Source organism: Eleutherodactylus coqui, chromosome 3, assembly GCF_035609145.1.
Source record: "Eleutherodactylus coqui strain aEleCoq1 chromosome 3, aEleCoq1.hap1, whole genome shotgun sequence".
Taxonomy (NCBI): domain Eukaryota; kingdom Metazoa; phylum Chordata; class Amphibia; order Anura; family Eleutherodactylidae; genus Eleutherodactylus; species Eleutherodactylus coqui.
In genome coordinates, this window is record NC_089839.1 from 34624959 (window position 1) to 34646761 (window position 21803).

The 21803-nt window shown below is 43.4% G+C and overlaps 1 protein-coding gene across 5 annotated transcripts in view; it reads right to left on the bottom strand.

The window, feature by feature from the left end:
- MEIS1 (Meis homeobox 1) overlaps positions 1 to 21803 on the bottom strand; it is a 167715-nt gene that overhangs the window by 124782 nt on the left and 21130 nt on the right. For all 5 annotated transcript variants that reach the window (XM_066595474.1, XM_066595473.1, XM_066595478.1 and 2 more), the window contains exon 7: positions 811 to 922. In XM_066595474.1, the coding sequence (XP_066451571.1) occupies positions 811 to 922 (112 nt within the window). The remainder of the gene's footprint in view (positions 1 to 810; positions 923 to 21803) is intronic.

Here is a 21803-nt window from a genome sequence, read left to right on the forward strand (position 1 = left end):
TGAAGCCGCCCTTACTAGAGATGAGCGAGCATACTCGCTAAGGACAATTACTTGATCGAGCATTGCCCTTAACGAGTACCTGCCCGCTTGGGAGAAAAGGTTCGGCTGCCGGCAGTGGGCGGGGAGCGGCGGGGGGAAGCGGGACGGAACGGAGCTCCCTACTGCTCACTGCCGCAACTCACCTCTCACCGCAGCCGAACCTTTTCTTCCGAGCGGGGAGGTACTCGCTAAGGACAATGCTCGATCAAGTAATTGTCCGTAGTGAGTATGCTCGCTCATCTCTAGCCCTTACACATCGTATGTGTACCAAAAACAATGCGCCTCTATGGGCCTTTTAGAGGGGCAAGAAATGCTGCAGCCAGGTGCTAGCTGTAGCTTAAAAGGGAAATTCCGAAACGCACTACAAACAGCGCTCTTTTTTGCTGTTTTTACTAACTTTTGGTGCATTTTTTTGGAGTCCATCGTGTGTTTTCCAAAGCAGCATACTCTACGTAGGACATTTTTTTCCAGCATCTTCCCATAGACTTCTCTATAGGAAAAAAAAAAACCTGGAAAACCCGCCTGTCCACTGAACGCCACAAAAAAAAAAAGTTTGAAAAACACCTTAAAATACTGTCCGAGTTTACTAATAGTGCGAAAAAGAAAATGCGAAGGAAGCCTGAATTAGCTCCAAATGCCGTTTTAATGCAATTTTTGCATATGCCAAACCCCGCACGTGTCTTAGTTAATCCACCCTTATCCGGCTGCACAAAGTAACCAGATCAGCTCTACTACATCTGTCTGCACATATGTTATATTCAATCTTCCTACCTTGTTCGCTGCTGTTGTCTCCACTATGCGACGTATGCCCCCCACTGGATGGTCCTGGCGTACCCCCAGAACGAGTCGACGCTGTGTCATCATGGTCTCTGCTCCAGGAAGGCTGTGTGGGGAATACATTGAAAGTTGATAAGCACACACACAAAAAAAAAAAAAAAAACGGCAAAGCTTCAAACCACATCTTCATTTTTGCATATATTTAACAAGAACCAATTTAATGTGCAAATTTAAAGGAAAGCTGCCAAATGGATCTGCATTAGTTTCTTTCACTGAGCTAAACTGCGCAGATATCTTTCATAATTGCTCGCTGAATTACCATCGAAAACACAAACATTCCGGAGAAAAAAGGCAAATAACGGCTTCTAGATTCTGATTATATATTTAGCAGCATCAAACCCTCTGGCGTAACAGTCTGTTACTCTGCAAATGCAAAAATGAGAGTGGTCTTTGATTCCTGCATTTATATAGTCTTAGCCTTTGATACATCACACAGACAAGCATACAAGGGGGCTTTTTTTTTTTAAGGACGGGGACACAATTAGGCCTGGTCCACAATAGCCGATATGTGTCAGCTGTTTGCCGGATGGTATGTGGCGAATGGACTAGGCAAGAGGACAAAAAAGAGGGGAACAACAATGGCTTCACATGGTCTATGTACACTCAGCCCCATGCAGAGCCTCCTTGTACTATTGAACAGAAAACAGATGTTAGTCCTTATCACCGGGTGAATTTGAAAGTAACATTCAGATAGGAAAAATTGGCTGTAAATTAAATTCTTACAAAGAAAAAAAAAAACAACAATCCTGACGAGAACACTCCTCCCCAGCCTCCTTTTATCATTAGAAAAGTTTTAATTAGCCTTTAGTAATAGCTTCTAAATATAGCAATAGGTTTTTACAATGTAGCAGCTTGCATGCATAATAAAGTATCTTAGTATCAGCTCCCATCCATTACAGATGGATCTATCAGTCATCAAATACAGACGTGGCCTCGTGTAAAGAAGCAATTTAGGCTAAAAAGTGGATTATACACAGTATTTACTGCTATAGGTCACCAGGGCTGGATTAGAGAGAAGGCAAAAAAAGGGGAAGTTCCCAGGGACATGGTCACTTTAGCTACGTGAAACCCCTGTGGTTCACTGGTTCCTAGCTTGTAAGGGGCTATCGGGTGGAAGTAGGTTGGGGGCGATCATCCTTTTAGGACTGACCAGCCAGATGGTCTTCTTCCTCCATGTGATTGGAGCAGCTACATGAATCATCCTACCCCTGGATTTGTTTACTCCCTTCTGATGTTATGAGGCACTGATTTAAATCCATGGGCTGTATTTATGTTATGACCTTGGTTCTGGTGCTGTATTTGTGTTCCGAGCTTGGTTCTGGGGCTGTATGTATGTGCTTTACTCTATCGGCCTAAAGGAAACTGCTCTTTGCTGGTTCTCCTCCATCCTCTCTGACCGCTCATTCAGCGTCTCCTTTGCTGGCTCTACCTCCTCTTCACTTCCCCTTGCTGTTGGGGTCCCCCAGGGCTCAGGCCTCGGCCCCCTCCTCTTCTCCATCTACATAGCCCCAATTGGACAAATCATTCGCTGATTTTGCCTCCAATACCACCTCTACACAGACGATACCCAGCTATACACCTCTTCCCGTGACATCTCTGCAGCGCTCCTCCAAAACATCCCCAAATGTCAGTCTGATGTCTCTAATACTATGTCCTCCCTCTTTCTTAGACTTAACCTCTAAAAAAAATGACCTTCTCGTCTTCTCGCTCTCTGCCAGCCAACCTCCCTCCAACATCTCCATATCAGTATCTGGCACCATCATTACCCCCAGACAGCAAGCCGCTGTCTTGGGGTCACACTGGATTCTTACCTCTACTTGACCCCCCCACATCCAATCCCTGGCCCGAACATGCCACTTGCACCTCAGGAATATTGCTAAAATCCGTCCATTCCTGACCACGGACCCGCTAAAGACACTCGTTGTCGCCCTCATCCATTCCCGACTCGACTACTGCAATTCGCTGCTCATTGGCCTTCCCTGTACCAGACTCTCCCCTCCCCAAATCATGCTAAATGCAGCAGCTAGACTCATCTTTTTTTCCAGCTGCTCCTCAGATGCCTCCGCACTATGCCAGTCGCTGCATTGGCTGCCCATCCATTACCGAGCTAAATTCAAACTCATCACCCTCACCCACAAAGCTCTCCATGGCATCGCACCACCATACATCACCTCCCTCCTGTCCATACATCACACAACCCGCGCGCTCTTTTCCACTAACACACTCAGACTAAACGTTCCTCTAATATGAACCTCACATGCTCGCCTCCAGGACTTCTCTACAGCAGTACCGATCCTCTAGAATGCTCCACCCCCAGACATCCGGACAATCACTGACGCACGGAACTTCAGACGTGGCTTAAAAATGTACCTATTCAAAGAAGCATTCCAAATCTCTTGATCTAGTCCTCCACCCCCACAACATGCCCCCTGCCCCGCCCTGTAAGTTTCCACTTTTTGCTTAAAGTGTATTTTCCCTGCCCCTGTACCTCCTTAATTACCCCCACCCTGCTTGTTTCCTAAAAACTGACTACCACATGCTATAGTAGCATTGTTGTGTTCCCCCTTGCTCCATCTCGTGGTTATAAAATTTTAACCTGAAGCTTAACAATAGTCTGAATTTGTGATTTTAGCCAACAGCTTATTTCAAGGAACATATCAAGGACAGGTGCTCTTCAAATTATGGTTTGAAATAGGATGCAAACTATTCCTAACGGTGTCTCAACTTTTGTAGATTACTTTTAAACCCTTTGATTCTAAATAGCCAGTGTCTGAACAGACTGCATCACAGCCCTCTAGGGCATGCTTTGGACAGTTCTGATCTCCAGGACAGAGCACATTGCTATCATAATGCAAAGAAAAATGCAAATAACCAAGATGACAAACAGACAATTATAACATTTAGAAGTATAGGTCTGTCCTACAGAGAAATTGCCAAGAAAGTCAAGGTAGCAGTCAGCACAGTTTCTTATACCATCAAAAGGCACTTGGAAACTGGAGGAAACTCTAAGAGGAAGAGGTCTGACAGACCAAAGGACACTACAAAATCAGATGACAAGTTTTTGAGAGTCAACAGTTTGCATGATCGGCACCTCACAGCGCAAAATCTTCATGCACAGCTTAATACAGCAAAAAATAAACAAGTTTCTATTTCAACTGCGAAGAAAAAACTTCTATCTGCAGGTTTGACAGGTAGAATATTAGTAACAAAAGACACTGCTGAGATTGCAAATAAAAAAAAAGACTTCCCTGGGCCAAACAGCACCTCCAGTGGACTACTGAAGAGTGGAGGAAGATCTTATGGACTGAGGAATCAAAATTTGACATCTCTGGTATATCACACAGGGATTTTGTACGCCGTCGAGTAGGTAAAATGATGGTACCTGTCTGTGTGACACCAACTTTCAAACGCGGAGGAGGAAGCATGATGGCCTAGAGCTCTTTTGCTGGATCTAGAGTTGGCAACTTGCATGGAGTGAGGGCACACAGGACAAAAAGGGCTGCCACAGCATTTTTATATGCCATGCAATACCCTCTGGTGCACACCTAGTTAGTCAGGGGTTCATATTACAAAAAGACAATGTCCCAAGACATACTTCTAGGTTCTGTCAAAACTACTTGACAAGACAAGAAGAAGGTGGTAGGCTTCAAAGAATGGAATGACCTGCACAGTCTCTAAACTTAAACCCCATTGAGCTTGTTTGGGATGAACTGGACAGAAGGGTGAAAGCAAATCAACCTAGAAGTGCAGCACCTTTGTGGGAACTTCTGCAACAATGTTGGGAAGACATTTCTGAATGCAATTGTAAAAAGAATGGCTAGATTGTGTGAAGCTGTTATATCATCTAGAGCTGGATACTGTGAGGAGTCAAAAATCTAGATTTAATTCGGTGAAATAAAGTTAATTAGAGATGAGCGAGCGTACTCGGAAAAGCACTACTCGCTGGAGTAATTTGCTTTATCCGAGTATCGCTGTGCTCGTCCCTGAAGATTCGGGTGCCGGCACGGAGCGGGGAGCAGCAGGGGAGAGCGGGGAGGAACGGAGGGGAGATCTTTCTCTCTCTCTCTCCCGCGTGCTCTCCCCTGCTCCCCGCTGTGACTCACCTGTCAGCAGCGGAGCGCCCCGAATCTTCAGGGACGAGCACAGCGATACTCGGATAAAGCAAATTACTTGAGCGAGTAGTGCTTTTCCGAGTACGCTCGCTCATCTCTAAAGTTAATCCATTATTTTTATTCATGTTAGGGCTCCTATTTATTGCGGAATCCACGGTGGGCGTCTGCACTGCGGATCGGCAGCAAATAGCGCCTATAGCATGCCATGGGAAATCGATTCTTCCTCCACACTTGCAGAAACCAATTGTGGTTTGAATGTTCAATTTTTCTGTGGATTCTGTGCAGACGGCTTCCCTTTAAAGTCAATGGATGCTGTCCTATGTGCGGCTCTTCTGCAATAACATTGCGGAAAGGTTGCAAATTTAGCGTCATTGCTAGGCGATGACACGGGAAAAGCAGTAGTTTGAAAAAAAAATCTGTATTGCGCATGCCCTTAGGCTCCTGCACACTGCAGAGACGGATTCCGCATGCGGAATCTGGCCTGGGGAGCAATGGCAGACACGCGTACCTGTCATTTTCAGTTTTCATCTGTACTGCGGATGATCCACATGGTTCGCCGTCGGACAAGCGCAGTACAGATTTTTTTCTTTTTGAAACTACTGCTTTTCAATGTCATTGTGAAAGGACCGCAGATCGGAAGGCTTCCATTGACTTTTATGGAAGCCGTCCGCGTGGAATCGGCAGAAAAATGGAGCCTGCTGCGATTTTTCCTCTGCTTGTGGAAACTGCCATTGGTTTCCGCAAGTGTGAAGGAAGAATCGATTTCCCATAGCTTGCTATGGGCGCTATTTGCTGATATCTGACCCCCTAACTTGTTATTTTCTTCTATGTTTTTTTTTTTTTAAGTACATTTGAGACATGAAACTGTGTAAATACCAATAAAAACTGGAAAAAAATCAAGCTGGTCTAAAACCTTTGACCGGTAGTGTACACACACACACACTATATATATATATATATATATATATATATATATATATATATATATATGTGTGTGTGTGTGTGTGTGTGTGTGTGTATATATATATATGTATATATATATATATATATATATATATACACATTGCAGTGCATTAGCACCATAACACATCCGACACATCCATTCCCATGCGATATGGATCCCAAATATGTAGGATCTAAAACGAGCTCCTGCACACACATAAGTGAATGTTTCTGGAGGTCCTCAGAACACGAGATAAAGTACTGAAAAATTCCTGGTATACTACAGGCATGCTGGCTGATACCAGAGAGCGACAGACCATACTCAATGAAACAAGAGTAGACTTTACGGTTAGGATCCCTTTAATTGTAAACACGCTCAACTGCAAAGTTGTCTTTTTCTATACATATATCTCTCAGTACGCCTTTTTTTTCTTGGATGCCATGCCAGCAAAAGCAAAAAAAAAAAAATCACACTAAAGCCCAGGCAACTATCAAGGGTATTCTAAACACTGTCAATTGTATTAGTGATTCAGTGACTGGTAAAAAGATGTGTGAACTGTGGGAGAAACGCTTTTTTTTTTTTTTTTTTAAACAAATATGCAGTCTCCAACATGCCAGAAGAATGCTGTAAGTGGGTAATGTGGAACACATGCTATGAATGCAAACAGTTAATGCATAAATTTTCAGTTTGTACAACTGCAGCTTTTAGACTTGTTTATTCAGAGCACTGCAGAGAGAATGGTACAGCGCCCAGGGGACAGACAATGCCAGGCACAAAGCCCTGGTGCCTCAACATGTAAAAGGATGTTTTTCTATGTGCTACAAATCCCACTTGAAAATATAATTAGAAGAAGAAAATGGCAAACTATTGCATTAACTGTAATTGAACAAAAGACCAGCAAGGCTTGTGGGAGGCTGCAGGAACCCGTGGGAGTTCTGGGATGCATCAGATCTTAGGAGTGACATCTCCAGGGCATTCTCATTCTATTTGTGTTGTCCCTCACTACTGGGGATCCGACTTGTAATTAATAGAAAATCTGCAGATAACAAGCTAAAAATATAGGGCGGGCGAGGAGCCTCAACAAAAAACAAAGAAAAGGAAAAGTGTTGATTAATCTGATTAGAGCCCAATTCCAAAGAAAGGTGGTGCAAGACTATAGACCGCAAGACCCCTGTACTGCAGGAGACCACAAACATGATATATTCACTATGTTTTAATGAGCTGGGATGATTTATTCGGTTTTCTTCCATATCACATCACCTCCTCTCTCTCTCTTTCTCCTTGCACACTGAGCAGGGATGTAGATTAATTCAATGCTTAATTGTTGAGTAAATTCAATTTTCCACATTCTATTCCGCACGGCGTTCGCTAAGGTTCTTAAATCTTTAGCAGTGAGGCCTAAGTCGAGCGTTTGTGATCTGCGCCTACCTTTTTTTTCATCACCATTTTTCTTCCTCCACCACTTAATTCACCATGAAAAGATTTTCCTTGCTGGAAATTCTGATGCTGCTATGATCTGTGAGCCATTCCGATTCATTGCATTTCCATTGTGTTCGGTCTTAGATGCCGAGTTCCTCTTTTTCTCACAGCTATTGCCACATTATACAGCCATTCATGCAAGAAATGTTGAATTCCACCTCAGTTTATCAAAATTGTGTGTAACAGTCACTTAACCCATATGCTTAATTTCGGCGCTCGAGTGAGAAGCCTAGATCGGAGGCGCTAGAAGAGACTTCACCTTGATTCTGGCAATTGAAGATTTTTTTTTTTATTTGTGGATTCAGAGTCGGATGTATTACTAGGGGGTTATTTAGTATTTCGGAAATGTTATCTTTTTTTTAGATGTAGTGGAGGTGGGTTGGTCAGATGGAGTAGAGCTGAGTTTGTGAAAAGCGCACTGTTTCACTGCATTTTTGGGGCACATTTCTTTAAGGCTACTTTAAGGATAGATCGTGATTCTGCCATGAGAAAATCGTGTCAAAATGGCGTCTTTGTTCCCGCATTTTTGAGCAGTAGCGATGCATTTTTGGACAATAATCTTGCATTGCATCACTGCCGCCCTGCAATAAAATCGGGTGATTTTTTTAACGCAAGAGTCAATGGGAGTTTCTAATGTAAAATCTAGAGATGAGCGAGTATACTCGCTAAAGGCAATTGCTCGAGAGAACATTGCCTTTAGCGAGTATCTTCCCCGCTCGAAACAGAAGGTTTGGGTGCCGGCGCGGGGGAGCGGTGAGTAGCGGCTGTCAGCAGGAGGGAGCGGGGGGGGGGGAGAGAGGGAGAGAGAGATCTCCCCTCCGTTCCTCCCCGCTCTCCCCCACAGCTCCCTGCCCGCTGCCGGCACCCGAAACTTCAGTCTCGAGCGGGGGAGATACTCGCTAAAGGCAATGCTCGCTCATCTATAGTAAAATCGCATCGCAACGTACGTTTGAGAGAAAGAAGCCTCCATTGGGAAATGTGGTAGATAAAAAAATCGCGAATTGCAGGAAGATATAGCATATTTTTTGTTCTCTCAATATCGTATCAGTGAAAAGTAGCGGCAAATTCAGAGCAAACATCCGCGCCATGCTCTATCCTTCTGCGACGTGCGTTTTCTTATCTCCCATGTTTCCCTATGGAGCCTTCTTTTTATCGCATTACAACGCAACAAACATACTTTTGCGACTTTAACATTAGAAAGTCCTATTAATTTCATAAACAAAATTGCTGCAAAAGCACGCGATAAAATCACGAGAGGCAGCGATGACTTTGCAAGAAAAAGCAGCACCGCCGCGCAAAAGTCTCGGGGAAAAAGACATGATTTTGCTGCGCTTTTCTCACGATCTTCTGTGTGAAACTAGCCTTAGTCTGTATTGTATCCGTATTGACTGTGTGTATGGGCATGCTGCTTGCGTTTTTGATGAGTGGGCACGTTTTTTTTGACATCTCAATTGCATCCGTATTCACTGCGTTTTTCATGCGTGCAAGAAGGCTCAATTCATGTCACATTTTCTGTCCATTGTCTCCTGGGAATATGCAAGAAAAAGCGCAGTGAATACGCATACCACATTTGCTACGCAGAAAACTTCGTATTTCCGTAAATATGGACGAGAATAGGACGTGCTGCGTTTTTTTTGGATTGGTCTGCAAAAACAAAACCGCTTATCTGAATACAATACAAATTAATGGTGTTGTATCCTGTTCGCATTATGGCCGTAAATAAATATGGCCGTAATACGGACAGTAAATATACCCGTGTGAATGGGCCCTTCTAGAGGTTGTACCACAAATGCTTTTATCAGGTATCCATAGGATAGGTAATAAAGGTCTGATCAACTGAGTTCTCAGAAGTGTGATCCCACCAATGACTTTTAGCACCTGAGAGGTGATAAAGGTTGATTCGGGGATAACACCCTTAATACGACTGCCAACGATACTACTGCCATCTTCCTTCATGGCTCCCTAGCATTTGCAGCATATATCAATCAGCTCTACACTAATAATGTGGGTAAAGGTGCCCAACTGGCACAGAGAGCTAAGGCAGCAGTATGCTGACCTAAGCTCTCGCTCACAACCTGCAGGTTGCAGATTCAATCCCCGCGTGGTTCAGGTAGCTGGCTCAAGGTCCGCTCAGCCTTCATCCTTTCGAGGTTGGAAAAAGGAGTAACCACCTTTACTTTTCCATGCAAATTACTTAAAAGCGCTGCGGAATGAGTTGGCACTATACAAATGAGTCCCTTTCTCTTCCCTTCCCAAACTGCCCATACACCTTCAAAGCATCTTCTCCCAACAACTATTTCTCCAGACTCCATTATAAACATGAACATTTGGGTCGCCTGAGCATTCATGTGTTTTCATAGCAGCCAGACTCCTCTGCTGGATCGGGTGTAGGAATTCAACGTGCCTAAGTTTTCTTTCCCTAGGAAAGTCCGGGAAAAGTCAGAAGGTTCCACCCAAATTGGTGGGTTCAGACGACTTTTCACTAATGTATATGGGGGGGCCTTAAAGGGTTTTTATGGGCAAATACCATATATGAGCTAACCTCAGGATAGGTCATCAATAGTTGATCGGCTGGAGTCCACTGTTCAGGATTCCAGACTATCTGCTGATCATGGATTTCAGTGTGATCTGCTCCTGTAACTATGAGCACCAGCCACTACATAGGGGTCGATGCTAACTGCTTCCACTCTGTACCCTTGTGTGTTGTAGTGCTGATAGCAGACGCCTGATTTACTGATCAGCTGGGCTCCCAAGTGGTGGACCCCAGCTAACAACTATTCATGACCTACCCTGAGGATCGGTCATCAATAAATTAAAAGGCCAGAAAACCTCTTTAAGGCCTCATTCAGACAGGCGTTCTTTTGCAGCTACTAGCCGTGAGAAAAGGTCGCCGGGAAATTCCGACCATGTAAAGCAATCCAATGCATTAATTTACATGGGTGATCATTAGCCGCGAGAAAAACAATTGCCAAATCGCTGGTGATTTTCAGTCTCGATTATTCCTCGCAACCTCAAAAAATAGGCCATGACCTATCTTTTGACGTAAATCGCAGGGAGCTCCCATAGATTCTTATGGGAGCTGAAAAAAAGAGAGGGGAGGGAGTTTACTGCCCCAGCGCTCATTGAAGAAGACAGCTGGCTCTTTTTAGCTATTAAAGCTAAATAGAGCCATTCTGCCGACCGCCGCTGCAGCGTCCTCTTCATGCGATGCAACCATGTGAATGGATGAGAAAACGCTAATTCCTTTTGGAATTAGATCGCGGCAATGCAACGCTGCCCACGATTTTTTAACGTGATGTGACCTGCGTGAAGGAGGTCTGACAGTGCCACAAGAACGCAAATATCTGGCCATGCCCCTTATCATACAGTCTACCCCTAAAAGCCCAATAAGACATTTTCATAATGGGATATGAAGGGTTCCCGAATAATTTCTAATCGCCTAGTAGGCACAATTGTCCTGTTTTTCTTGCTTTAGTCCGAATCAAACAGCTGTGAAAGATTGAACTAGATGGACAAATGTCTTTTTTCAACCTATGTAACTATATAAAGAATATATAAAACTTTGCTTTTCCTGGAATTTCCCTTTTTTTGGATATTTTAATGCATCTCCAGCTCAATGAAAATGTCAGCTCTGCTATATCTGTCTATCACACTTGTATACTGGAGTTGCCCTTAGTCTTGATAACCACAAACTGGCAGGAAATAACATTGAAAACCCAAGAGTTTCCCGGATGAGGGCTGCACGACTTACAGGAAGAGTTTTCTTTTTGTGATATCAAATCCTGGTTGTCTGCGTGGCCGGTTCATTCCAGATACCGATATCTAGAATGTAAGCTCTGTTACCAAGGTTAAAAGTCTGCAATTTTATGGGAAACTGACACAATTGCAGGTCAAGAAGGGCTGCGAAGAACTTTGGAGCTTATAGCTAAAAACATCTCGAAGACTTGATTTTCGAAACTATCAGGAACTTTAAAGCAAATTAAAGTGACCATCTGGTTTCTGGACTCAAAGGGGACAGTTATATTACCTGCTGTTGGCTCTCTGCTTATCCTCTGATCCACTGGTTCTGGGAACCATTTTCAGCTGTTCAAGATGGCCGACACAATCTTCAGACTACCTAAGCCTTACAGACTACTAATGCAGTATACCTGCTGTCTGATTGGCCAACACTGCTCACATGATCAACTTTGGCCAGTCAGAGAGCAGGGCAGAATATGCTTCAGGTAGTTAGTAAATTGCAGTGGCCATCTTGGACAGCTGAAAACAGGAATCTGTACCGGTGGGTTGAAGGGACATTGGCAGAGAAGAATGCCGGCAAGTTATATACTCTCTAGGGACAGATTTTGGCCCAAAACTGGAGAGTTACTTTAAGGGGAATGTGTCATTGCTTCTGAGACGTTTAAACCAACTTCACCTATATAACTTGGAAGTATTGTTCATTCTCAAACTTATTTTGTTAAAAACGCTATTCAGTTGTACCTGGAGAATGGGTGAGCCAGAACTTCTCATCTGCTGGAGTAGGTCCCATAACACTGCCCCTCGCTGCCAGCGTGGTTTGGATGACATACCAGATATCATCCACAGGGCTACTGAGATCTCACACCTGTCTGGAGATTGTAGCCCGGTACATAATAGTACTTCGAATTTGTCACTGAAGGGCTAAATGAACTGCGCATGTGCCGGGCCGTGATCTCTGGACGCATGGAGGAGATTCCAATAGTCCTTGGAGGACAACCTACTCCAACAGCCGTGATGGCCGGGCCCGCTCGGTCAGAATTTCCATGCCACACGAGAAAAGTTTAAAACTCATTTTTACAAGGATGAATTAATCACTCTTTTTAACAAAATAAGCTTGAGAATAAGCAATGCTTCCCCATTCTATAGGTGTAGTCGGTTGATTCAATGTATCAATTACTTATAGGGGTATCACTACTCCCAAGACTCCTGACAAACAGCCATTTCGGCCAGGGGAGGATGCTGCTCATTTCCCATTTAAGGAATGTTTTATATTGATGACCTATCCTTAGGATTTGGTCATCAATATTAAATTGGTTGGTGGGGGACCAACTCCTGGCATCCCTCTGCTGATCCTCTTATTGAAGAAGCCACACTAGAACTAGCACACTTCAGCGCATTGCTCACGGGGCCTAGACAGACGCGGAAAGTGGACTTCTGCTTCCCACATGCTACTCTTCAACTTTGTGATTGGGTTTTACTCTCTATGTATTACAGCGGCAACAACACAAAATTGAAGTCCATGATCCGGAACCCCAAGGGCCCTTGGGCCATACCATCAGGTAGCGTCTCCATGCCTTCCTATTCAAGTACGCTACTGTTATTTACTGAGATGTAGTGCTGATTCCATCTTTTTGAACGCACCCTGTATAACACAAAATTTCAAGCAGGTCCTGTAAATGGGCCAACAGTTCGATGGACTTAGCTTTCCCGTAGTCAGAACTAATGCCATAGCTCCAACCACATCATTCATCAGAAGTATTGGCAATGAAGTTATCTCTACTTTACTTGTGTCTCTAGTACTCACGTATTACCCACCTTACTAACGAAAATAATCAACCTCACACAATAAGTAAAAAACATTCCTTTCACGTTAAATCAAAATACCTTAAAGAACTGTAGAATGTCGCACCTTTCTCCAGCCATGAGCCTTGGAGAAACACTCTCAGAACTGCATGCAAACAAACTGTTAACATGGGAATCTCAGCACCCCGGCTTTGATGTAGCTGTCATCTAGCCCAGTGACTCAATTTGAGCTCCTATTGCTCCTTAGCAATTTGATTGAACTTCACTTGTTACAGGACTGACATACAGAGATCATAAAAATTAATTGCCTCTAATGGTTGCTGCACCACACTGCTCTGGGAACTGTGCAAGGAAAAGCATAGATAAGAAGAGCATATTGAAGGAAAGCAAGATTACACTCAAGACGGGTCCCTCAAGAAGTGATATGTCCTTTTATATAGACTAGATGAGATATAATATAGAATCGGGAAGCAATAAATGCAAAAAGTAATAAATAAAATAGGCTAAAATAACACTGGGAAAAGACTATTTCTACCTAGTCTAATGTTTACTACTAGAGATGAGCGAACGTACTCGTTTAGGGCGATTTCGCAATCGAGCATCGCTTTTTTCGAGTAACTGACTACTCGGGCGCCGGGGGGCGGCGTGGTGGAGCGGAGGGGTAGCAGTGGGGAACAGGGGGGAGCTCTCTCTCCCTTCCCCTCCCCCACTCCCCTCTGCAACCCGCCACTCACCCCCGGCACCCCCCGAATTTTTTCACCCGAGTAGGCAGTTACTCGAAAAAAGCGATGCTCGATTGCGAAATCGCCCTAAACGAGTACGTTCACTCATCACTATTTACTGCTAATGAATGCTATATTCTCTACACAAGACTTTGTGGATGGTTCACCTCTATATATTTGGGCTTGAACGGGTACAAAGGCGGGCAACATAAGTAATGGCAACCAACCATTGACTTCACAATGACATATCTTCTGGGCATTTTAAACAGAGGACTACTGATGAGAAAACATCAGGTGACATTAGTAGATTTAACCTTTTTTTCAAGTAAATTTGAAATTTTTCCACGATACACCGCCATTGCCCACTTCGCATTCCTGATGCTGGGTCAGCAATCAGGTTCTGTTGGCATCCACATACTGCACCCTGTGTCCTCTTCTCAGCCCAGCTGTCTGCTCATAGGGATTGCACCCAAATTTGAATGCCCAGCACATGCTCCCACAACCTGCCCCAACCATTCTTCTTCTAGCATCTTCTGTACTATGCATCCCCACCCAAGGGTAGATGCCTAAGCAATTGTTTTTTTACATTTGTGACAAAGCTCTATTAAGTTGTTGAATTTTGATTCTGACTTCTGCCTCCTCCTAGACCCATCTAGACTTCTGTAATCCCTCACCTCGGCTACGTTTCAAGACTCCTATATCTGTCTGCCACCTTCTATGGCCTGTCTACCATTATTGAAGTTATACTGCCAGCTCTGACCACTGCTAGTTTTATGGTCTAATCCCTGTTCACACCATCAGATACTAAGCCTCAACATTGTGCAGCATCAGGAGCCACACAACTGGGACAATCTCCGTGAGTAATGGCTTGGAGATCCTGCAACAAAGACCAATTTCAGCTTGGAGGGGTCAAGGGTGAAGACCAGGGGATCCCCAAGTGCTCCCTCCTGTGACAGCCCAAAGTTAAATCAGTGTTTGGCAAGGCGGAACCACATCTACCTTCCAGACAAGGGCATATAGACCCAGCATAGCAGCCATGGACCTTGGAAAATGTACGTCTAGAAGAAGTTGGTCTTGCAGCTTCATCAGGCCTGCCAATGTAGACCTAATTTATATAGCCATCTGCCCACTCATTATATATGATCCAGCAGTTACAATACAAGATCCATTGTTATAATATATCTATCACTAATAGATTTAGATTATTTATTAGCAGATGGAAGCCAGAGCCTAAAAGTATGTACATAACACACAGCGAGTGTGGAGTGAAATGATTTCGTTGACATCCTATTCGACTGCGGCATATGACATGCATCTACACAAGTGAGGCACAAAGCTCCTTTTGATGAGATGAATGATAAAATCCATAGCCGCAACATTATGTCCATTGTTTATGTTGTAGAAGGGAGCTTAAGTAGGAAGTTTCCTGTTCCTCTATCCATTACTGCCATCGGGTAGAATGATCTATGGTGGGAGCCTTGGGAACCATGATCCAGCAGAAGCTCTGTGTATTAATGGACATCAGTGTCACACCATAAGGTGCAAACAAATGTATACTTTATATTCAAGGATTATAATGGGAATTTGTCACGTATGCTCCATATTTGTACTCAACCTTATGGTAGAAAAACAAAATCTGTCATTGTATTCCTCCACCGATTTAAAAGTCCCAAATGGCCCAGAATGTTGGAAGAAATTGGAAGGCGACAGATTTTATGTATTTAATTGCAGCACGTGGACGCTGTAAAGATGTCTCCGTTCTCACAGTCCAATCAGCGAGCGGCTTATCCTCAGAGCTCCTTCACATCACATGGAGCACCTCTTAGAAGTGATCCTAACAAAGGAAGTATTTAATGCAATTTCTTTGTAAACAAAACAAATAATAGAGATTGAAAAGATGAAAGTGTATGTTAAATAAAGACGTGCGCTCCGGCTCTGCTTTCATAAAATCTACTTAACATTGATACTCTCTCTTTCTCTCTTAGGAGCTAAACCAATAAACTCAGATGCAAGCGTCCAGGTTCTTCCTCTGAGATTTCAGCCAAATGCATAGTGGAGACCTACATTTTTTATTTCAGTAGTACGTCTAACATTACAATAGCACCACAGGCATGAACAACCCGCGCTAATACGGTAGCAGAGACACAATGCTACTTCAAGTCTACTTAGCTGCCTAGTCATTTGCATTGCAAGGAATACACTTCAGCTGTTACTATTTTTCGGCACAGTTTCATCATAGAGTAAAAACATAGAAAGATACAAATCAGTGAAATCTTATTATATCACTATAAACATACAAGTATTCGGATGGAAACAAGGAGATTGGATATATCTGCCGTATTCTGTTAGAGGGGTTTTCCAAGTTCCCCTCATTCTCAAGATGATATAAAATCAATATACTAACCATGGCGCTAGACTGCCATTTTGGTGGATCGGCCCATGGCATCTGGGGTCACCCGGCAAGGAGACCTGGTGATGTCCTGTAGACCTGTCATGTGAGAAGCTCCAGGCAGGTTTAAAGGATGTCAATGATGACGTCCTTGTTGGGGTGGCTGTTGGCTGCAGTGGTCACAGGGGTGAAGAAAACACCAGAGGACCGGAGCTCGCAGCAGGAAGGTGAGTATTGTTTTACTCAGCCTCCCAATGTCACCAATGTGTCTTAAGAAGGGTTAAAATGGGCACTCCATTAACTACATAAACTTATTCTGGGCATTTACTATATACGACATGTCCTCACAATACGTCATCAATAGTTGATCCAGCCTGCTGTCAGTGCAGTGAAGCTAGATGTCCGCGTTGGTGGCCAGAGCGAGAAATGTAAAAGTAGGCATTGCTCCCATTGAGGAGCCGTAAGTGTAATAGGAGACACCACTTTCATTGATTTCAAGGGAAGTGAAACCCTTTATTGCACTTTCAGCTTTGACCACCGATGCGGATGTCCAATCTCGTGGCACTCACAGTGGGCTGGAGGATAAATTGATCAATGGGGACCCCGACTAGCAGATCTCCGCCAATCAACTATTGATGACCTATGCTGAGGATAGAAAGGGAAAAGCAACCAGCAGCACTCAATCTGTACCCACTAGGGGTGAGGTGAAAAAATGCAAGACTCAAGACTCAGTAGTCAATTACAGAGGTAGTAGAGACAAAGTGACAGCATGCAAAAACCTCATTAAAAAAATCGAATTTTATTATTCCATAGTCTTTAAAAAGGCAGGCTTTATTTCGGCCTTAGAAGGCCTTTTTCAATGCTGAGGATAGGTCATCTATAGTAAATGCCTGGAAAGCCAAACATTTACTTTTATCACCCACCCATAGGATAGGTGATAAAATTGAGATTGGTGAGGATTTCACTGCCGAGACCTCCATCGTGTTCTTCTTTCCCCCTCACTGTGGGATCACTGCACCTCCTGTGGTGAGGAGGAGGTTGAATGGAGCAGGAGTTGCACACTCCATTCATCTTTAATTGGACCCCCAGCGGTCATACATGTATTACCTATCTTGTAGATTCTCAACGAGAATCGTGCAGTCTAAACGAGCTACCTTAGCGCGAACGAGCTGGTGATGACATCAGCAGCTCGTCGCTTGGGGCAAACAAGAATTGTGAGATTCTAGACCCATGCAAAAGGCCATTACTCCCCTCTCAGGACACATGCATACTCAACTGAGCCAAGTATGCATTTGTATGGTGGGATCAAGAGAGACAGCTGTCGTCTGAACAAAAAATATAACTTCCCATGTAAGTCTAATAATTCAGTACCTGTTTCAAGCACAAAGCTACAATATAATGCAGGGGCGTAACTATAGAGGATGCAGGGGATGCGGTTGCACCCGGGCCCAGGAACCTTAGGGGGCCCATAAGGCCTCTCTTCTCCATATAGGGAACCCAGTACTATGAGTAAAGCATTATAGTTAAGGGCCCTGTTACAAGTTTTGCTTCGGGGCCCGGGAGCTTCAAGTTACGCCTCTGATATAATGTACAATGTTACAAGATCAGATGAGCGCTAATTAGAAAATAAAGTCATATTTGATACTTATTATTCTATTTTGGGCATTTTCCCCAAATGCTATAACACCTATCTAGCCCATTGGAACCTGTTTACAAGAACTTCCCTGTATATATCCTTGTACCCATAAATACCACAAATTGACCAAGTAAAACTCCAACTAGTTTTACCTAAGCTTGTAAAAACCACAAAGCTTAAGAAATCTATTGCCTTACCCTGCTGTGCTATTTTACAATAATAGAAACCAAAAGCTTTTCAACCTTCACTAAGTCAGAGCAACATCACTAAGTGCAAATGCATTGTGAAATGGCCACGGAGCAAGGGACAATGTTTTGTCGCTACAAAAAGTCAATAAACCTCCAGCATCCTACAATGTTTATTTCATATCCGCTCTTCTCAAAAAATGTACAGTAAAAACCACTGAGGCAATAAATACATGGGATCACCATCTCACTCCAGGACGGTCCAGATGACTTGAGGAAAAAGTTTAAAAAGGAAGCACACTATATCTTTATTACCCCCATATAGTCCTAGGCCAGACTACAGCCAGGGGTGGATTGCCCAATTCCAAGCATGTGATATGAATAGAAGAGGAGGTACAAAAAGTTGTGCAACATTCGTAAAACTGAAGTCCTCACCTTACTCTGGCCTCACACAGCGTGAAAACATCATTTAGTACTGAACAGTCTTTATTCAAGATGTCCTTCTGCTAATGGAGCCTTTTCATTTTATTTCTCATTGCTTCTACAACATCCACATCTTCAGCAGTATCGCGCACATATAGTTGCTAGTCACATCTGTCCCTTTCTCCGGTGGGGCTTACAATCTAATTTCCCTATCTCTGACTAGGGCCAACTTCAAATGAGTTCAATTAACATGTTTTTGAAGTGTGGGAGAAAACCAAAGCACCCTGGAGAAACCTACACAAACATTGAATGCAGATGTTGACCATCATCATAGTCAAACTCAAGACAATAGCGTTGGCCACCATGCTTACCAGTGAGCTTAAAACCATGCAAAGCTTTATGGTTGTAGACCTACAACAATGGAGAGGAGGCTTTAGAGGAAGGAAATAGAAAAACTACTCACTCTGAAGTTAGTTAAACCCACTAGATCTTCTTTCGAGAATATGAAGGCTAGTACTGGTTCAGGTGACTGGACAATGTGAATAGCTGTCGAATACTTGCTTGACCAACAGCTATTTCTCCTGACTTCCCCTTATGCATAAATGCTCAGTTTGGAGATCATCTATTGGGAAAAAAGTTTTGAGGCCCCCATGCACATATGTCAGTCACACCAAAATCAGTGGGTATAGTTGATTTTTCCCCAATGTGTATGGGGGCTTATCGGCCCCCATACACACTGGGGAAATGTGTATGGCCCATTATATTTTATTGTAGGAAAGAAGAGTGGTGTGACGTAAGGCCCTTTTACATGGCATGATTATTGTGCAAACCGCTCGTTACATCGAGTGGTTTGAAAGATAATTGCATTGTGTGAACGCATTCAGTGAGAGAATGATCTGCGAATAATCAAGGGTCAGATCTTTCATGCAGACCATAAAATTATTATTGGTCTGCCGTAGCATCTCCCTATATTCTGTGAATGAAGGAAGGCGGCCAAAACGATATCGGGCCCATTCTACCTCCGGTCACTGAGTGACGATCTCCCTGTGTGAAAGCACAAGAACAATCATCTTTGGGTTGGCTGTTGGGTGCTTCACCCGACATTCGACCCTTGCAAAATGGGCTTTAGTAACATAGTATGTAAAACTAAAAAAAAGACATATGGCCAAGCAGTTCAGCCTATTATCATGCAATGTTGATGTAGAGAAAGGCAAAAAATAAACCCATTCAGAAGCCAAATTTCCTCATTTTAGGTAGAAAAAAAGTCCCTTCTGACTAGTATTTAGCAAAAAAGAATAAATAATTTTATAGCTCTTAGGCAATTTTCTACATCAGTTTTAGGAGTATTGGAGAAGTTTTGGTTAGGTTTGAACTAATTCTGGCCGAACCAAACTTTTTGTCTAAGTTTGGCAAATTGGCTGAACCAAAGTTCACTCAACACTAGTTAGAATATCGGCCTGCATCAACAACCCTTCTGAAGTAATCTAGACTCCGAAGTAATTTAGACTTCTCAACCAATTATCTTGTTTACTGTTGTTTTTTTTTGTTTTGTGGAGGGATCAAACCCCGGGTATGAGGAAGGTAAGTGGGATCAACATGAACTTGCAACCTCTCGCTCTAGCAGCTGTATTATAACTCCGATGGCAACATCTTGGGTAATTGCACCCTTAAAAAGAGTTAATTTCAGGTTAATGACCTTAAACTAAAGAGCAAAAAAGAGTGTCCAGGGAAAACTCCCCCAAAATTCTAGAAGTACATAAAAAAGCCATAAATAAAATTCAACATTAAACCCCAGGTGCAGAGGAGTAACTTGAAGCTCCCGGGCCCCAATGCAAAACTTGCAACAGGGCCTCCAACTATAATGCTTTACTCATAGTACTGGGTTACCTATATGGAGTAGAGAGGCCTTATGGGCCCCCTAAGGCTCCTGGGCCCGGGTGCAACCGCATCCCCTGCACCCTCTATAGTTACGCCCCTGCCCAGGTGTGGCACCAATTGTGCCGGCATAAAATAAGTTATTAAGTAGCATTTAACCACTTGGTATACAAACAGAGTGAGCAGTTTTGTTGTATTCTAGAGTTACATAAAGCAAAATACCAAAAGGAAGTATATAGTATTGAAAGACTTCGTAGTTGGCTCTATCACCGCTGCACTATATTACTCTGATTATCCCACAGTTACTTCTGTGTTTTGTAGAATATATTAATTTCACTCAAGAATTTCGGCAAAGATGAATTAGTCTAGCGGGATTAGATATTTTGGCAGCAACCAACATGGACCCGCAATGCGCGAGAGGCCTGCCTACCCCTCTTTTTTTTTGACATATGCCTTTCACTACCTCTTATACTTTAACCGATCATTAAAATATGGCAACAGGAGAAAGATAAAGTGCCATTTTAGTTCAGCTCGAATATTCGAGCAACTTGTGTAATGGGATAAGTATTTGTAAAGTAGTCTCATGTTAGAGTATCGTTTTAGGATGAAAAGGTCTATTGAAAGAGAACTTTGGAGGGATTATAATTATAATGAGCAAAATTGGTCGCCACGTCTTTTATGCATGTGCTTGAGTGTAGATCAGTCTATGCAGAAGAGCTGAATTTGCATTTTTTTTAATATAAATATGGTTAAAGGAATTTTCTGAGACTAAAAAAAAAATTTATGGCCAGGAAGTGGGCTGAAATAAAAATATAAGTCACCGGTTAGATGTCCGTCCGATTGAGCACAGGTGCCTCAGCTTCTGTTGCTCCGGTGGTCCTTTGTGCTACTCGCTGTTCAAGGACTATGGCAGCCAATTATTGTCTTCAGCAGTGATAATGTCATGTGACTACGGAAGCCAGTGATTGGCTGAAACAGCCACATGAGCAATGTGTAGCAGGTTGATGTTACGTGATAGCGTGGCGATGCGTCACTGGAGATGGTGGAGTCTCCTCCCCAGCAGCGCTCCAAAGCCTCGTTTTCCCCCTGGCTGAGTAACATGGCCAAAGGGGAAGAGTCTTAGCTTGGCGACCAGGCTTCTGCTTTCTATAAGGGGTAGGGCAACACTCCCCCCTTACATAACTTTTATGCCGTCATTCCCCAGGTAACCGGGCATATTAAGGAGTTCGCTAAACTCAACCTGCTAATGTTGACGCCATCTTACCAACTTCACCATTTATGAAGCAGGTAGATGTTAAGCAATGGCACAGTATTGACATTACTGGCTTTCCACAGTCTTCTGTTTCCCCAGATGATTGGAGGGAGTGGGGCCTCTGCTTTCCATAAGGAGAAGATTAAGGCAGCAGATCCTCCTTACAAATGAACAGATCATTGCCAGAGCTTCTAGGAAAAGGCCATTGGGGACATAGGCCACTGCTTTGGACCTGGGCTCGTCTAACCTCTGAATAGTGTTTATTTATTATCTTAGCCCATTCGCTATACATCATTTTTTCTACATTTCGGAATACCCTTTTATTTTAGCATCAAGAGACAGAGAAAATGTGACTAATGTCCCACCTATC